We start from the raw sequence: 19,248 nt of genomic DNA on the forward strand, positions 1-19,248 counted from the left end.
TTATGAGAGTGACAAACAACTGGTCAACTGGGCGGGAGGTTCACAACTAATGAACATATTATAGAGACATAAGTGGGATCTCATGCAATATAACAATTTTGTAATACAAGATGTCAAATGGATGACCTCAAGTTTTGAGCCGTAGGTCTGTGCAGACTGCCTAAGTCCAATGAGCAAAATTCCTCTTTGTACCTGCACAACGCGCTGTTGTTTTCGAGCTGTACACAGGCCTCGATTATCTGTGTGCTTATTCTTTCTCTCATTTTTTTTTTTTTTAAGAGCTAGCAATGTTTTCTTGTCATAACATTCACTGTATTACTTTATACCCAACACAATGTATGGTTATCCATTTTTATTTCAGTAAATGCAATCTTCTAGTGGACTGCACCCACCAGTTCTTCTGGGTTTTCTTTTAACAGACCTAATTCTAAAAGTTTCACATCATCTTTCGACAGCGAATATAAAATAACAGAAACACCAGACTGTAAGTCAGCCATATTTATTAATGGCATATTTGTATGATGTAGAAAGCAACATTGTTTAGAAAAAAAGTACAAATAATAGAAAAATAGAAAAAAAAATAAAGAATACAGAAGTAAAATGCATAGTTAAATGTATTAGCCAGATCAAACTTTGCCCTATTCCTGTGACAAAGGTGTCAAATGCAACAGTTTCTTAGAATACTGATCTGACATGTAAACATTCATTATGTCCTGGTTACTGACAATTTGCCAGTGCCACTTGGCAGACTTGATTGACGACTCTTTTTACATGAATTGTAGAGCTTGCGTACATTGATTTTTCTTTTCCAAAACTGTAACAAATTTATGGACACTGGAACCGGCAACCTTTATTTTACTGCATGTTGCTATTTCATTATACTCCTGAGCTTATACAAAAGATAAAGGCACTTTAAGTACAATCTATTTTCACTTGTCCCTGCAACCTGTCAAAAAAATCTCAAGAAATACCTGTTTGATGGTAATAGGTTACACATATTGTGGTCCAAAGGATATCAAAGCTGTTTTTCTATTTTGGTCTCATTTTGCAACAGCTGCTTCCAGCCACCATGGGATAGTACTGATGGAAGGTGCGTTGAATGGAGAGTCTGACTCCCAAAAGTGTCTCTAGTGGCAGCCAAGTCCATATTATCAATAAGGCTCCTTTACCTGGCCAGCAAACAGACCATTTTCTGTGGATGCAGGCCACTGTGTGTGAAAACTGTTCTCATCAGAATATGTACACCTTTTTATTAAGATTCTGGATGGCAGGAATTAGTGAAAGGAAGTTATTTTAACATCAACTGCAGCTACCTTTACAAATTCTAAGACAAAAAGCTACATTTATTACAGTGAACCCTGTGCTGCATCATAACAAATATGTGAGTCGCATATCTAACTCCTGCACATCCCCCTGCTCTTTTCAATGGTGTATACAGAACATATCTATTTGAAAGAAAAATAGGATAAAGTAATTTGACATCCTCTATGAATTCTCTAAATGCTTGTTAGTCTACTAGAGGATCTGCAGACTTTTCTGAGTAGCCAGTTTATGTTATGCTCAGCGATTGAATAGCTAACATTGAGTTCCTTAAGCCTGTTTTGTTAAGTATGAATTATTCCACTAGTGTACATTATTACAGGCAAATAATGCCTACAGCACGCTGTATACAAAAATGGCACCCGTACTAAGGACAAATCAACACTTTACTAAAAACGATGTTGGTCTTCAAATTTTTCAGTGGCTCAAAGACAACTGTAATGTGCTATAAATATACAATTCTATCTAATGTTCTCTATGGTAGTCCGTGGGATAGTAGAACCATAATCTTAATACTGTATGTGTCAGTTAATCTTGATATTTTTTTATGAAGAGTTACCCTTGAAGTATATTATAATTTGTTAACAAGGTGTTCGAAAATATCCCAGTGTAATGACAGCAGTCTGGAACACTTTGAGGCACTTGTCAACACTCAGAGCTCAGAATGTGCAAGACGTATTGAGTGTCTTTAGCTAGTGGATCAGAATGATGAACAAGATTTTCAGAAGTGAGATCATCTATGGCAGCCTCCATACTTCTTAGTTTCCCATATGTCCAAAATGGGAATTGATTAGAGAAGGAAGATTCATCCTTTTTGCGCTGGAACTTTGACTAAAACCAGACCTGTTTTGGGTTGTAGTACCAATGCATAACTATGACAGCTGTTCACTCTGGAACTAATGTGTAGTAAAAAAAAAAACTTGGCACAAAAATGTATACAAGTAAAAGCAGATGCAATAGTTATTGAAATGTGGTGACCACATTGGGTGCTTTTTCCGATGCAGCTTTATCATTGAAAGCAATATTCTGAATAATAAGAGCATTAATGCACTACTCAGGATCAGGTTTGACACAAGAGCAGTTTGCAATTTCCATCAACATGCTTCTGGTCCTTCAGTTTGCAGTATGGGTATCCAACTGTCCATTGGTTGCTGTGAATGAAAACTTATGGAAGCCTCCAACACATGAGGAGGTTACAGAAATCACCTGCAACAAGCACATAGGCCAGAGTCCATTTTTATACTTCTTATATTGAAGGTGTTTCAGCTTATGTAGTTTATAATTTTCAGGGCAAGTCAAATATCCCTACACAAGATTTTCATTATTACTTTTTAAACTATTGTTAAATCTTGTTCATCTAGGTACATGTAGTTTTTCAGCAACTACACGTAGAGTCCAGTTTTTATATACACATAAACTTGGTATTATAATGTTAAAATCACAGTCTCAGTCAGTTATGAAATCTGCTGTCCTTTGATCAGCAACAGGCAATAAGTTAAAACTATGTACCGTATATAAAAGGTCCTGGCGCAGACTCTTATTTGCATAGAAGTATACTTTTTTTTTTAATCTGCACATACTGAATATATCTGAGCCCTGAGATAGACCTGTATCATCTACATAGTACATTATTGTATAAGGAAAACTGCCAAGATCTTTCCCATTATTCTGCCATACTAAAGTGCAAATATGTGTTGTACCCAGGCACAAGCAGTTGTATATAAAGAAATTTGGAAGTTCATTTAAAAAGCAAGATAGAAAAGTAAAGCATATTGTTTACCCAATTGTACCTATTTCTTATCGGAAAGCAGATATCAAACAGAGCTTTGGATGAGTTTGTGGATCAGAATTCACATTTCTTTTGTTTTCCTACCCTCTTTGGTCGTTCACTGCTAAACCCTACTCTTCCTTCTTATCCTGCTGCCCTTCATCCCCTGTGGAAGGATTCTCACTGACATCATTTGGTGCATCTTTTTGTTCACTATTATTTTTCTGCTCCTTAGCTACATCCTGCACATCACTTGTAGTTTTTTCATCAGTGTTTTCCACCACAGCAGCATCCTTCTCATCAGTGTCTTTAGGCTGCTCCTCAGATATATTCTTATTGTCCTGGTCACTGCTGGCGACCTCAGAGTCTTTCTGTCCAGTTTCAGCCTGCTCCCCATTTTCTTTGTTTTTCTCCTCTTTGCTGGAAGACTCCTCCCCACCTTCCTTATTATCCTTATCATCTGTGGTCTGATCCTTACCTCCTTCCTGCTTATCTCCATCTTTAGCTGCTTCCTCACCCTCTGCTTTTTCCCCTTCATCTTTAGCTGGCTCCTCACTTTCATCCTTTTTCTCCACATCCCCCACTTCCTTCTTCTCCTCTTGCGTTTCCTTTGGCTCTGCTTGATCCGCAGACCCCTCCCCTCCATCTTTAGTCTTTTCTTCTCCTTCCTTTTCCTCCTTCCCATGTGTTGATTGTTCCTCACCCTCTCCTTCCTTTTTCTCCTCCCCACTTGTGGACTGCACCTCATCTCCTTTTTTCTGTTCCCCGTCTATAGATTTATCCTCCCCTCCTTTAGTCTCACCATCATTTCTAGCCTGATCCTCACTGCTTTCTTTTTTCTCTTCACCATCTGTTTTCTCCTGCCCATCTATGGACTGCTCATTGTCTCCTTTTTTGTCATCCGCATCTTTGGACTGCTTATTATCACCACCTTCTTTCTTTTCATCCCCATCTTTGGACTGCTCATCATCACCTTCCTTCTTTTCATCTTTGGATTCCGCTTTATCACCTTCCTTTTTGTCATCCCCATCTTTGGATTCATCATCACCTTTCTTTTTGTCATCCCCATCTTTGGATTGGTCACCACTGTCATCCTTTTTGTCATCACCGTCTTTTGGCTTATCACCACTGCCATCCTTTTTGTCATCCCCGTCTTTTGACTGCTCACCATCTCCATCCTTTGCATCTCCACTGTCTTTTGACTCACCGCCCCCATCGTTTGCATCTCCACTGCCTTTCGACGACTCACCGCCATCATTTTTGTTATCACCGCCTTTGGAAGGCTCACCAGCATCATTTTTGTCACCTGTATCTTTGGACTGTTCACCGCCATTATTTTTGTCATCACCATCTTTGGGTTGCCCAGCAGCTAGAGAATTTAAAATTTGTTCTATGTGTTCGTCTGTACTGTCTGTGGAATTCTGACTTTTATTTTGCATAGGGTTTCTGCTGTCATTGAGTTCATTAATACTGCAAGATAATAAGACAAATATGAGTGAACGATAAAATGCTACAAAGGCAAAAATGGTATTAAAATGTACTTTACATTGAACTATAAGTTTCCAGATTTTTGTTATATCCCTTACCCGACACTGATCTGTAAAATTCCATTGAGGAGGTTCAGCTGTTGCAATAAGGTATCAATCCCAGGAGGAACAATCTGCATCAAAATGCCAAAATGTCAAAATGGAGGCAAAAACACATAAAGTATTTTAGGAAAATGCACTGTTATGATCATGTAACTGTGTATAGCCTCTCTTTAGGTAATAAGGGAGTAAAGAGAAGTGTTGAACTATATTTGTCTATGAATATTAGCCATAGTTAAGTCTTACGATATTAGCAACTTTGAAACTATACAAGTGTAGCTAACCTGCCCTAAGCGGGGTGGCTACACTTTTGTATAAATTCAAAGTTGCTAATATAAGAATGGCTTAGCTATGGCTAATATTTATAGACTTAGCGGTAGAGAGCGCAAGCTGATTTATAGTTTACTCATTAGGTTTTCTCCTGAACTCTCTGTTTTTGTTGCTTCCTGCTATCAGTAGATGTCTCTAGTACCTTTGGAAATAGAGTGAGATCCCGCAGTAATACTGAGTTATGAATGTTTATGTTATTTCTGGCCAACCTCTAGGAGGTTTACTGCCAGTAGTGTATTCTGGGGTGAAGCATAAATATTTTGTGTGGACCTTGTGAGCTCTCTCTTCCCCCTGGGTTTCCGCTGTGTGACTAGGGCCTGTGGCATAGGAGGCCTTTTTCATGTGTTTGGTGCAAATGCATGGGAGCAGAAGTCTGCCTATCCAGTTTAATCCTGCTACTGGTGGCCACATGGAGGACAGGAGTCTGGAAGGAGCAGTGATGCCTAGAATGGAGTACCAGAGGTGCCACTGGAGATCCCAAGGACAGAAAACTCATGGAGTGGCTGGAAAAGCATCAAGAGGAGCAACGGGCTACCGCTGGTACGGTTGCTGATAATACTGCTTCTGGAAAAGGCTTAGGTCTCTTGTTCAGTTTGCTTGTACTGAGGTCTATGGATGGAGTCTACGTGTATGCAAATCCGTATGGGTGTTTAGAATTCCCTATCCCTCTCTTCCATGTGTTGCTGTAATGCCGCGTACACACGATCAAACAATCCGGTGGAAAAGTCCGGCGGACTCAAATCCGCTGGACAATCCGCCCGTGTAGACTCTGGCGGACTTTTTTTACCCAAAAGTCCGGCGGACTAAGATTGGAGTTTTGCACATCAATCTGTCTGCCAGACTTGCATTTTGGTGGACAATACGGCCGTGTATGTGCCAGCCGGCCGTACTTTTGAAATGAACGGACTTTTTCCCCCTTGAGAAAAGTCTGCTCCTTTTCAGCGTGGCTCCAGGTAGCCAAAACCAACGAAGGAAGTGTCGCTGGCCCCGTCACCTGGTATGGACTTAAAGGGGAATCCCTACGCCGAAAAAAAGGCGTGAGGGTCCACCCCAGGTCCATATCAGACCCTTATCCGAGCACGCTGCCCGGCCGGCCAGGAAAGGGGGTGGGGACAAGCGAGCGCCCCCCCCCCCCCTTCCGAGCCATACCAGGCCGTGTGCCCTCAACATGGGGGGGGGGGTGCTTTGGGGAAGGGGGGGCCGCACGGTCCCCCCACCCCAAAGCACCTTGTCCCCATGTTGATGGGGATAAGGGCCTCTTCCCGACAACCCTGGCCGTTGGTTGTCGGGGTCTGCGGACAGGGGGCTTATCGGAATCGGGAGCCCCCTTTAATAAGGGGGCCGCACTAATTATATAAGCAGAAAAGGACCCTTAACATGTAATGCAACAAAATTCAGTATTTAGAAGGTAGTTGATCTCATAAAAGTGCATAAAGTAAACCAATAATCAGTGAAATTAACAGCAGGACCTAGATAAGGCATTCTCAACCAGGTTACCTAAATTACCTCTCCACTGATGGTGCATGCACAGCTCTTACACAGGGCTTATGACACTTGTCAGAGCCAGCAGCATGACCTCAATTATCTTTTTAGCTGTCTATAAGGGTGACATTTGCATCTCCCCCCGGCCCCATTGGATGTTGTACCTGGGCATGGTTGCTAACCATCCATCAGAAGAAGCTATCAGTAAATTTAGGGATAAGGGCTCCCCCTTGCACAGACGGAAAAGAGAGGAGAGAGTGATTGATCTGCTCCACCCCCTCCTGCCCCTCTCCCATGTCTGCCCACCCAAGAAAGGGAATAATGGGCAGGAAATTTGAAGTACTGCAGCTAGCAGATACATCTGGCTGTATGATTGATGCCGCTGTCTGAGCCTGCAGAGACCAGCCTGGGGCTCTGCGCTATGACTGAACTCTCCCCATCTCCCTCCCTTCTCTCCCCTATCTCTTTCCCCACCTCTGTTCTTTCAGGAACTTCACAAACTTGCCCAGTTGATTTAATGTCCCGTTGGCACTTAGGGACAACTGAACTCTGATGTAAGGGGCACTCTGCTGGATTCTGATGTAAGGGGGCACTCTGCTGGATTCTGATGTAAGGGGGCACTCTGCTGGATTCTGATGTAAGGGGGCACTCTGCTGGATTCTGATGTAAGGGGGCACTCTACTGTAAGGTGGGACTCTGTAGACTCTGATGAAAGCTGGTGGCACTTTGAGGACACTGATATAAGATAGGACTCTAATGTATAGGGGGAATGCTGGGGACTTTGATGTAAGTGAGGACTCTGGTTTGAACGTGGCACTCATCCTGACTGCTGCACTCTATATGTTGTTTTGTTTTGACAGCAGGGCAACTTCCCCGCAGGCAGAAAACAGTGATGGTGGCATTGATCAAGCAAAAAATTTCCTGGAGGCTGGTTGCATAGAAATGTTTCATTTAAATTAAAAAATGTTCTTTGTCCTGTGGTTTATTTGTGCCTGTGAGTCAGCTGTGGTGCAGTATTTTGTAGGTACAAGGACTGTAAGCTCTGCCCTACTGACCCCTGTCCTCACCCCCCCTAACATTTTTACTGCATCCCCACATTAGACCGGCAAGATCCAGCCCTGCAGGATATTAGACTGTTACAGGTGACAAAAGCAAGGTATTGTTTTTTAGGATACAGATTCAGCAAAATTACTACTAACTCTTCATTTAATTAACAGGGCTCTCAAGCAAAGTGATTTAAATGTTCTAGAATTCCGTTTTAAATTAAGCAAGATCCGATGCTTTATTTCCTTGAGAATGCATACAGCTATCCACTTTTCACTTATTCCCAACATAATTCTTTTCTTTCCTGCTTTGAAATATAAGAACCCTCATTTTCATTTCACAGCTAATATTTAATCTGCATTTTTGCCTTCCCTGGTTCCTCCGCTCCCCTTCATCAACATGCTAAAGACATTTTTAAACAAAAACTTTCCCTTTTCATTAAATACCTTATTTAAGACCCAGCGATGTAACCACTGTACTCCCCTAAGCAATGCAGGCAGATCATGGTTGCTACGTTTGTGTGGAGGGGCTGTACATAGGTTCCTGAATGCAACACCCTCCCTGGGCTCAAAGTACCGGAGAACAAAACATTGCTCACAAGACATTACATAAACAATGCTCTGTGCTGCAGTAGGGACCACCTGATACGGGAGAAGAAGATAAAGTGGAAGGGTAGGGGGTTCTTCAGAGCCTAGTGATTGTCTCTGTAAAGCCCCATACACACTATCAGATTTTCTGCAGATTTTTGTCTTCAGATTTACCAAAACCATGTAGTGCAAGGGCCTGCCTTGATTTCATACACATTGAAACTCCTAAGGATTGACCTCATATTATATGGTTTTGGTAAATCTGAAGGAAAAAAAAAATCAGCAGAAAATCTGATAATGTGTATGGGGCTTTACAGGGCTGGAGATAGGCTTTACGTTATAATAGTAGTTTGAAAGTTCAATGTCCCTTGCTACCGTGTCTTTGAGGGAAGGTACTTCAATCTTCGAATATTAGCCATAGGTACCTGGACGTGTGGTAAAGTGGCAATCGATCCATTTTTGTAGATTTCGTTCATGGTCCTCTGCAGGTTTACAGCTTGCTGTGTCACATGTTTCAAGAAAGCAGAACTCTCTCTTGTCCGCTCGTGAGTATCACCTAGCTGGAAGCAATGACAAAAGAAAAGATCAATGACAAATCTTGATGTTGCTTGTTAAAACATTAGCTGCTTTATGGCAGACATTCATACGGAATTAGCCAGGTCTTTTTTTCCCCCATTTATAATTAACCACTTGCCGCCCGCCCTATAGGCAATTGACAGCTGCAAAGTGGTTTCATAATCCTGATCAGACGTCATATGACGTGATCAGGATTTTGAGCCGCTGCGCGCCCATCGTTGTTGCGGGGTGTCAGTCTGACACCCTGCAACTACGATCTCGGTAAAGAGTCTCCAACGGAGACTCTTTACCACGTGATCAGCCATGTCCAATCACGGCGGATCACAGTGTAAATAGGAAAAGCCGGTGATCGGACGTCTGTCAGACGCGAGTAGAGAAAAGCCGATCGGCTGCTCCTCTGACAGGGGGGGTCTGTGCTGATCGATTATCAGCGCAGCCCCCCCGAGGATGCCCACACTGGACCACCAGGGACGCCCAACACAAGGTATGCCACTCTAGACCACCAGGGATGCCCAGGACAAGGTAATCCTCCCTAGACCACCAGGGATGCCAGTCAGTGCCACAATGGATGCCAATCAGTGCCCACAATGGGCATCACTGAATGGCATGCATTATTGTTTGGCACTAATTGGCATCCATTAGTACAGTACAACATAATACAATGCCGCCTATCAGTGCCCACCTGTGCCGCCTATCAGTGCCCACCTGTGCCGCCTATCAGTGCCCATCCGTGTCCATCTGTGCCGTCCATCCATGCCCATCTGTGCCGCCCATCCATGCCAATCTGTGCCAGCTATCAGTGCCAATTTGTGCCACCTATCAGTGCCCATCTGTGTTGCCCATCAGTGCCACCCATCAGTGCCACATATCAGTGTCCATCAATGCCACCTCATCAGTGCCACTTCATTGGTGCCACATCATTGGTGCCCATCAGTGAAGGAGAAAACGAACTTATTTACAAAGTTTTGAAACTGAAACAAAAAAAAACATATTTTTTCAAAATTTTCTGTATTTTTTGATTTGTTTAGCAAAAAATAAAAACCGTAGAGGTGATCAAATACCACCAAAAGAAAGCTCTATTTGTGGGAAAAAAATGATAAAAATTTCATTTGGGTACAGTGTAGCATGACCGCGCAATTGTCATTCAAAGTGCGACAGTGCTGAAAGCTCAAAATTGATCTGGGCAGGAAGGTGTTTAAGTGCCCAGTATTGAAGTGGTTAATAAACCAGAGTCAATGTAACTATGGATATATTTTTGGGTTCTAAGAGGAGGTTTGAGCAAACCCACATAAATACATATTTTAGGCCTAAAGAGAATGTGCAGAACATCAGCACTAAAAAGGATAGGATTTTTAATAGGTTTGGGGAAGCAGGGCGTTGAGTCTATGGCTCAGTGCAGCTAATGTGCAGGAAAGCATCAGATGCACTGTGTTGTGATCAGTGTGAAAGCCACCTTATAGTTATAAGATTAGAGCAGGTCTTTTTTTTTAGTCTCTGTCCCTGCTAGAAAGATTCACTCTCATAATTTGTCCTAGCAACCCATGTCATTGAAAGAGAAAGTAAGCAAAAATCTAAAAGTAAGTTGTCACCAAAGCAGGAGGTAAGGAGAAATCTTTCCATGACAACTGGCAACTGACAAGTGCTGGTTCCCCATATGGAATAACACAGGGATGAGCTCCATGTTCCTGTGCAAGATTGGGCTGAAATCACACTGGACCACACCAAAAGTAGTGGATGCACTACTTTTAAAAACACACTGCGTTTGGAGTGTCGTTAAAAAATACATTGACACCCATGGGTATGGCCTGCTGCAGCGGAGGCTTGAAGCCAGAGCTCTGCTCCACTGACAGGATCCGAAGCAACCACAGGCGACATTCCCACCCCCGATCTTGCTACGTGAAGGGGGAAAAGGGCTCAGGACCTTCCCGGGCATGTCCTGAGAGAGTGGTATAAGCCACCTGCACCTCGCCATCTCACAGACTATTTTCCCAACGTGGCCATGAACAAGTGACATCATGCTCCCTGGCAGCTGAGGTGCAACGATCGGCTGCCCCGCAGGGGAAACACCCAGCCACAACACCCGGGGACAACAACAGGGAGGAGATGGACACCCTACCCTTGCCAGACACCTCATCCTCAAAGCACAGCATAGCTAGAGGTAAAAGGCTGGCATTCTCCCCCAGCAAAGAACCCCAGCCCAAGAAGCACCAGTGGGCTGATAGAGACACTGACACAGCACATACTCCAGCTCTAGCGGCCATCCCTGCTTCAGGCAAGCCTGTGACAGAGTCCATGCTCAAATCCATGCTACTAACATTACAAAAAGATACACACAGGGAACTACAAATCTCTGTCTCCCAGATACATGACAGGGTAGACTGCCTGGAGGGAAGAGCAAGTGTGCTTGAGGAAAACATGCATGATCATGTCAGAGCACATAACAAATTTCTAGACGCACATGAATATCATGTGTCTAAAATACACCACATAAAACTGAAATTGGCGGATTTAGAAGACTGTTACAGGAGGAACAATATAAAATTTAGAGGTGTCCCTGAGTCAATAAAACCAAGTGAAATCACCAAGTGAAAAACCAAGTGAAATCACCCCTCACAACTACTACCCTATTCCCATCCTAACGCCAAAGATGGGTACAAAAAATTGAACAACTGGGGATTTTTTCCTCTTCCCCCTACCACAACCAGATGCACGGGCTCCCATTCGGACCCTCCGTCATCCCGGAACCAGCCTAATGATAAAGGCGGAACCTACAACAAGACTGAGGCCTTTGGTCCTACGCATACATAGGATCCTTTGTGGGTGTTGAACCCACTCCCACAGGTTATAGTTTGCCACATGCCCTGATATTGTTGTTATTGCTGTTATTTTTTGTTTCTTTTCTTGATTGAACTACCTGCTGACACACAGTGATACTACCTTTAATACGTTAGTACAGTTCCAGAGGGTGCACCCAGTGGCATTCCGCATATAGTAGACATACTTTGTGTACTTGTATATCCATTTTCTACCCTCATAAAACATAAGTTGTGTACATTGCGAGTGTAATCTTGCTCCCTTCGTCCCCATTCCAGGGCACTCCCTGCCAAAATGGCCATCAAGATCTCCTCACTCAATGTCAAAGGCTTGAATTCCCCCTTCAATCGTAATCTCCTATGGAAAGAACCGCTGTCCCACCACGCAGACTTATTCTGTGTACAAGAAATGCACTTCACCAAAGACAATTCCCCCAAAATGTAAGCACAAACATTATCCACACTGCTTCTTTGCCAGTGTCCCCACAAGAAAAAGAGGGGTAATGATCGCAGTTAGCTCATCTGTCTCTTTTCAATTACACCATTGTGTGGCTGATGAGGACAGTAGGTACTTGATTCTCTCCGCAACAATAAAGAACCAACGCCTTACATTATTAGTGAATCTTTATGCATCTAACACTGGCTAAAAGAAATTTTACAATAACCTAACCCAATCTCTAAAATGGCTCCTTATTGGTCCAATCCGGTAGTGCTTTGTGAGGATTTCAACCAAATCATTGACAACTCCCTAGATACATCACACCCAACCAAAATAAGACCATCTGCATGGTCCTCTTTCTTGCAAAAAGAGGACCTCTATGACCCCTGGAGATGTGAACACAATACAGAGCGAGATTCAACTTTTTACACCAAACCCAGCAATCTTACTCTCGGATCGATCTGTTCCTCAGAGATAAATTCCTCCTACAAACGATCACTGAAGCGCACATAGGTACAATTACCTGGTCTAACCACGCACCAATATCAATCACATTATTTAACAGCAACAAATCTACAAAACACACTATTTGGAGACTGAACACATCCCTACTCACCAATTCAGTATTTGAGGGAGAAATTTGATCTGAGATTGAGAACTACTTAAAACAAACAGTATTCAGTTGATAACCAATTATTTGGCATGCGCACAAAGCTCTCTTACGCTGCCTTTTTATAACATTAGGAGCACAGGAAAAAAACAACAACATGCAGCTACTACTGAAAAACTATTAAAACAAATACGGGCATTAGAGCACAATAAACAAACACCATCCAGCAACGTGTCCCTTGATCTAAAAAAATCTCAGGTACCAACTTAGTGAGCACCTCCATAAAAAATTTGACTACTACATAAAAAGCTCCAATACTATTCCTCAGCTAACAATCAGGTGCGTTCATGGCCAAGCACATGAAAAAACACTATGCCAACAAAAAGATCCAATTCCTTACAAACTCCCAAGGTAAAAGGTTAAATAACCCTTTAGATATAACGAACGAGTTTAGTGCATTGTACACCAAACTCTACAACCAAGGCTAAGAACCAGCAGCCCATCCTAAAAATGAAGATATTGAAGAGTTCCTCTCGTCCATCCCCCTCCCTTTTATATCCACTCACAACTAGAAAGCATATCTACACCCTTCTCTTCCATGGAAATCCTTAAAGCTATAAAGAAACTGCCCCTCCACAAGCCCCCGAGCCCTGATGGATTCCCGAACGAGTACTATAAGCAATTCTCTGACTTGATCACCCCACATCTATGCACAGTAATTACTATACCACTATAGGTTAAATTCCCAAAGAATCCCTAGTAAGGATGAGCTCAGGCATGTTCGCAAACAGCACATGCAGAGCCCGCCAGGAAGTCGGCATTGCACAGCGCTAATAACAAGCAGTGAGGAATTTCTCAATCTCTGCAGACGCGCATCGGGACAATGTCTCACTACTTGTGATTAGCACTCCACAGTGCCGACTTTCTGGTGGGCTCTGCACGTGCGTTTTCACACACCTGAGCTCATCCTTAATCCCTAGAAGCCCTGATAGTTACCTTACCAAAACCAGGTAAAGCTCCTGACAAACCAGCTAATTACCACTCAATTTCACTCTTAAATACTGAAACCAAACTTAATGCGAAACTATTAGCGCAGCGTCTACCTCTGATCATCCCCCAAATAATACATCCTGATCAGGTAGGATTTGTACCTGGCAGGCAAGCCTCAGATGGCACTAAACGTCTCAGTGATTTAATTCAATGGGTGAAACACAACCAAACTCCTTCTCTCTTCCTATCACTGGATGCAGAGAAGGCGTTTGACAGGGCTCACTGGAGGTACATGGAAAAAGTCCTAAAATTTGGACTGTCAGGGAACATTCTAACCGCTATACTAAATCTATACTCCTCCCCAAGTGCCCAAGTCTGGACATCAGGGATAACATCAGACCCTTTTGAAATCACTAATGGCACAAGATAAGAGTGCCCACTTACCCCCTTGATTTTTTCCATGGTAATGGAACCACTTGCACAATCCATCAGGTCAATATCGGGTATCAAAATAGGAGACGTTGAACACAAAGTAGGCCTTTACACGGATGATGTTATCATCACCCTAACGAACCCTACAGCGTCCCAAGTGTTCAAAAAACCCTAAAACACTTAGTTCAGTCTCCCTCTAAAAAATAAACCATGGTAAATCCACTATGTTAAGCTTAGGATAGACCATCAGATCAAACAGATTATAACAAGATACACACCCTTCACATGGTCCACAACTTCATCACTGCCATATTTAGGAATTCACCTAACTTTCCCAAGCAAGACATTGTTAAAAGTGAACTATGCTGGACTCCAAGAAAAGCTTTTGCGCATCTCCAAAGACATGAGTATCTTTACTCTCTCTTGGGCTGGTAGAATAGCTCAAGTCAAAATGCATCTGCTTCCCCATATTTTGTATATGTTTTGTACAATCCCTTTACCCTTTCTACCCATCCAAATAAAACTACAAGGAATAATTAATGCATTTATTTGAAAAAAAATAAAAAACCCATACTCAAGGACATTCTCTTACCCCCAGTACAAAATAGAGGAATGCCCCCCGCAGCATCCAGGCATACTATAGGGCAGTGGTACTGGACCAACTAAGAGAATGGTGGTCACCTGCTTCTAATAAGACATGGACCCAAATTGAATCCAAGGCTCTTAATGCCAACCTGAAACACACCTTGACGGCTGCTTTACTTACATTGAAGCCACAATACCATTTTCTACACTCTGTAACGGCAGCTCTGCGGGTGTGGACAGCCTTCACGCAACAAGCCAAAGGAATACCTAAATCATCCTTTCCAAACTCCCCATCCAAGCAATGGAAATGATATCACAGGACCTGCATCTCAGAATGTGGACACAAAAAGGAATCACCAACCTAGGGCAGCTAATGTCAACTTCAGGGCTACACCCATTCTCACAGTTGCAACAATTATTTGATGTTCCTACTACAACCTTTTTCTTATACCCAAGACGTCGATCAATCCTCTCTCAGCTGGATATCATAGATGACGACGCTCCAATAGTTAACATTTTGAAATTCTACAATACCCCTGCTTCAGCAGAAAAAGGAATCTCATTGATATACAGATTACTGACAACGCTTCCCGCAGACCAAACTTCATTGTCCATCAACTTCTGGTCATCCTTTACAGACTCCCCACCACCGTCTCCAATGTAGCACAAAGCCTTGACCCTTCCTCTTCGAGCATCACACTGTATCTCCCACTGAGAATCAGTGCAAAAATTGATCCACAAGTGGTACTTCACCCCAGCCAGACTGGCTACAATCTACCCATCAACTTCACCTCAATGTTGGAGCAATTACACCGAAAGAGGAACCTTGCAGCACATATGGTGGGAATACCCTAACATTCAACGATATGGGCAAGAAGTCTCTACCCTCGTCTCCACTGTCTGCAGCGTTTCCTCACCATTAACGCCACTGGATCTTCTTCTGGGTCTCACTATCCCCAGCTGGCCGCAACGTTTCAGAGTATTGGCGACTCATATACTAATAGCAGCCCGTTTAGCATTAGCGAAAAAAATGGAAATCACCACAGCCTCCCGCTAGGTCGGATCTTATCCTGTTGAACAACCACTTTTAACTGGAGTTCTCCTTCACCAAAGTTAACCTAACTACTGCATCTTTCTTCCAAAACTGGGAACCCTGGATCGCTGATCCCGGCATAGCACTATAAAACACAATGACCTAACAGAATTGAATCCTTTGTCCTACCAACTTTCAACCCAAGATACTGAAACATCCCCCCCAAATCAAGTGCACAAATACCTTCTGAACCCCTCAACTCTGCAACTGTTACGCAACTGTTACGCAACGTCACCCTTCCGCAATTCAAGCGAGGAAATGTCACCTCAGAGTGTATATTTAATAAGCAAGATTCTGAGTTTTCTTTGGTTATCAGTGCTAAGTTATGCATTCAAATGCTATTCTCTGTTATACGTTACCTAAGTTTTGACAATCGTTGGTGGGGCTGCCTCCCACCCCATGGCACAGCGAGTGCCATGGGGTAGGGGTGCCGGGGTGTGGAGACAACACCAACACCAACAGAGAAACACCAAAGTCACACCTCGTTCTTAAAGTTTCTACAAAATGCATCATATATATATATATATATATATATATATATATATATATATATATATATATATATATATTACCTTCGATGTAAGTCATTAACATGTGCTATAGTACTCAGTAAGAAATGCTGTTGATATAATATTTCTCTCAACCTTTTGTATTGATGCTTTGTGAAAACCTCAATAAAAGCTTTGATTTAAAAAAAAAAATACATTGACACCCACAGATGATTTCACACTCGTTTTGAATTCAGTGTGGGAAACGCGCACAAAATACAGGTTTCTGGCACAACGTTCTGGTGTGCAGGGCCCTAAGATGGGTATTCCATTACACTGTAGAGGTTCCTTCTCACTTCTTTTTGTCTGTGGGCCAGGAAATGAAGAAAAATATCTCCAATGAAACAAAAACGGCAAAATAAATAAATAAATAAATAAATAATAATAATATGCTAGGGGTTCTAAGTCTTCTCTATCCAAACTCATCAAGAAAGACTAGGGCATAGGCATATGCCAGTGTTTTACTATCATTTTATTACTGCATGATACTTGTTTTTACTGTTTATTTTAATAACCATTCTACATGAAGAACTTTGTTTTCTTCTCCTGAGTAGTGGTGTGCTATGTTATGCCAGGAGTGAATGTTTTCCTTTGGAGAAGAAAAGCACCTGAATATCCCACTGCTGCAAAGAATAAGGCTTGCTAGCGGTGGTGAGTGGATGACCGGTGTTTCATATCTCCCAGATATTGAGACTACGGACATTACAATTTGATCACATTGTTCCGATGAATGCAATCCCTTGGAGAGATGGAAGGGAGGATTGTGTGTCATGGCTTTATAATTACATTGTTTATCTTTCTAGAGATTTATTAAGTAAGTGGACTAGCTTCTGCCGCTGGTGTCTTTTATTACCAAAAGTGCAGTTTTGCTTTGCTAGTTATATCTGGCTATACACGTACTTGAAAGCAGATTTCTTAAAGTGTCACTAAACCCACCTCATAAAAAACTATCAATAAATGGTGTATTACATGCTGTTCATACTCACTCAATCACTGTGAGATTGGTTTTCTGTATTCTGCAAAAAAAACTGGCTGATCCTGCTGTTCCCCATCTCCCCCTTCTGTCTAAGTCCCCAATTCCGCTAGAGATTTTCTAAAGCAGCATTGGCAACTCTGCACATGCTCAGTTTTTGATGAGTTTCTATGCTGAGCATTTCCTCCCTATCAGATCTGAGCAACCACTGTGACTATAGAGTCACACATGTGGACATATACACAGTGGTAAATGACAGCCCACTCCCTCCCTCCTCCATGCCCACTAACCAGCTAAACACAATGGGGGTGGGATATTACATCTTGATTAATGGAGGCTTCACCTCCCTCTTAATCAATGACACAGGCTGGAGGGGCACAGCACAGCCTATGATTGGCAGAAACCCACCCACACCATGGTGTTTCCACAAAATAATAAAGATTTGATTCCAAATATATTTTTGTACGCCAGTTTAAAACTGTTTATTAATATTATTTACTTTTACTCTGTATTCAAAAGGCTTTTTTTTTGCACATGTGACCAGCAGCAGAGGACTAGGAGCTATTCCTGCCACTGTTTCCCTGCAAACAGGCAAAGAAAGAACTGGGACATGTGATAGTTGTATATCGATTAGGAAAAAGGTACTTAGATGTTTGTTTGTTTTTTAAAATGTATTACAGTGCCATCATCCACATATAGAAATAGAAAGGACAATATAAATTAAACAGTGTGTGATTTGTATCACTTTAATGGCTCAGTTCCATGATGTGACAGGTACGTGGTACCTGCCCACCACTGTCAGAAAAAAAATCAAAGGGAAAGGCACTTTTAGGGTGAAATATAACATTAAAATCTGAACCATGCATGATTTTATCCCAGCCATGAAACACAAATGCTCGTCATTTATTAATATACCTTTTGTTTTACATGAGTTTTTTTCCTCAAACAACAAATCTACTTACCACTGTTTTGTATATAGTGTATGTTTCCTTTTCATGCTGCATTGCTGCTCTAAATTCTGCTTTATTGGTATATGCAAGAGCTATCAGATGGTGGCTGTATGAAAGAAAGAAAAAAATGATTTCAATTTTTTTTTTTTTTTTTTTGAAAGGGGACATTCACAGCAATAGTAGCAGCAAGATAAAATAGGAGTCATTTGATGTTTAAGAACTGTAATGTCATTGAAAAGCAAGATATGGCGCTGGTGAAATCCCTAAAAATAAAGGTTTGTCATTTTAACCTACTTTTATAGTATAACATTTTTTCAGATACAATTGTTGCTTGGTGCACCTCAGAAGTATATCAAAACCTCCTTCCACTAAAATGGCTAGATTTCTTTTCTAGCTTGAAAAAAATGTAGAATGCTGGATTACAGGATTTAGAATGTTGTTACATAGAATTAGGACTCTACATCAGGAGTTGTCAATTTTAAAAGAATGGCAAGTTCACTGTTGGGGAGCAGTCTATTGTTGGGAGGAGAAAAAAATTCTGATGCCAGTTGGGCTAGAAAATGCCCATGCATCAGTGGTCAGCAAGAATGAAAAAAATAACCCAGCTTCAATGAGAATAATAAATGCCTCAACAGTCGGTGTGAGGAACGGTGCCCTATTGCTGGTGTTATTGGGAGGAATAGTGCCCCCATTGCTGGTGTCAGTGAGAAAAATAGTACTCAGTACTATTAGTACTTGGTCTCAGTGGGAGGAATAGGTTACATTGTTGGTGTCAGTGGGAGGAGTAGTTTACATTGTTGGTGTGAGTGGGAGGAATATGTTACATTGTTGGTGTCAGTGGGAAGAACAGTGACTCATCTTTGGTGTTAGTAGGGAGAACGGTGCCTCATCTTTGTTGTTAGTAGGGAGAACGGTGCCTCATCATTGGTGTGAGTGGGAAGAATAGTGCCTCATTGTCGATGTCAGTGAGAAGAATTGTGCCATATCACCGGTGCCAGTGAGAAGTATAGTGCCTCATCGCTGTTGCCATTGAGAAGAATAGTGCTTTATTGTTGGTGTCAGTGGGAAGAATACTGCCTCATTGTTGGGGTCAGTGGGAAGAATAGTGCCTCATTGTTGGTG

At 42.2% G+C, this 19,248-nt stretch overlaps 1 protein-coding gene across 1 annotated transcript in view; it reads right to left on the reverse strand.

Annotated features, from left to right (window-relative positions):
* Positions 1 to 483: 483 nt before the first annotated feature.
* The window catches only part of LOC143940217 (clustered mitochondria protein homolog), a 106,052-nt gene continuing 87,287 nt past the window's right edge, over positions 484 to 19,248 (reverse strand). Inside the window, exons 23-26 of the mRNA XM_077461377.1 lie at positions 18,139 to 18,232; positions 8,543 to 8,677; positions 4,675 to 4,748; positions 484 to 4,558 (exon numbers count right to left, since the gene is read on the reverse strand). Coding sequence (XP_077317503.1) covers positions 3,220 to 4,558; positions 4,675 to 4,748; positions 8,543 to 8,677; positions 18,139 to 18,232 — 1,642 coding nt within the window. The 3' untranslated portion in view covers positions 484 to 3,219. The remainder of the gene's footprint in view (positions 4,559 to 4,674; positions 4,749 to 8,542; positions 8,678 to 18,138; positions 18,233 to 19,248) is intronic.

The sequence above is a fragment of the Lithobates pipiens genome, unplaced genomic scaffold, assembly GCF_037356315.1.
Source record: "Lithobates pipiens isolate NorthernLeopardFrog02 unplaced genomic scaffold, aLitPip1_a1.2 Scaffold_3, whole genome shotgun sequence".
Classification (NCBI taxonomy): domain Eukaryota; kingdom Metazoa; phylum Chordata; class Amphibia; order Anura; family Ranidae; genus Lithobates; species Lithobates pipiens.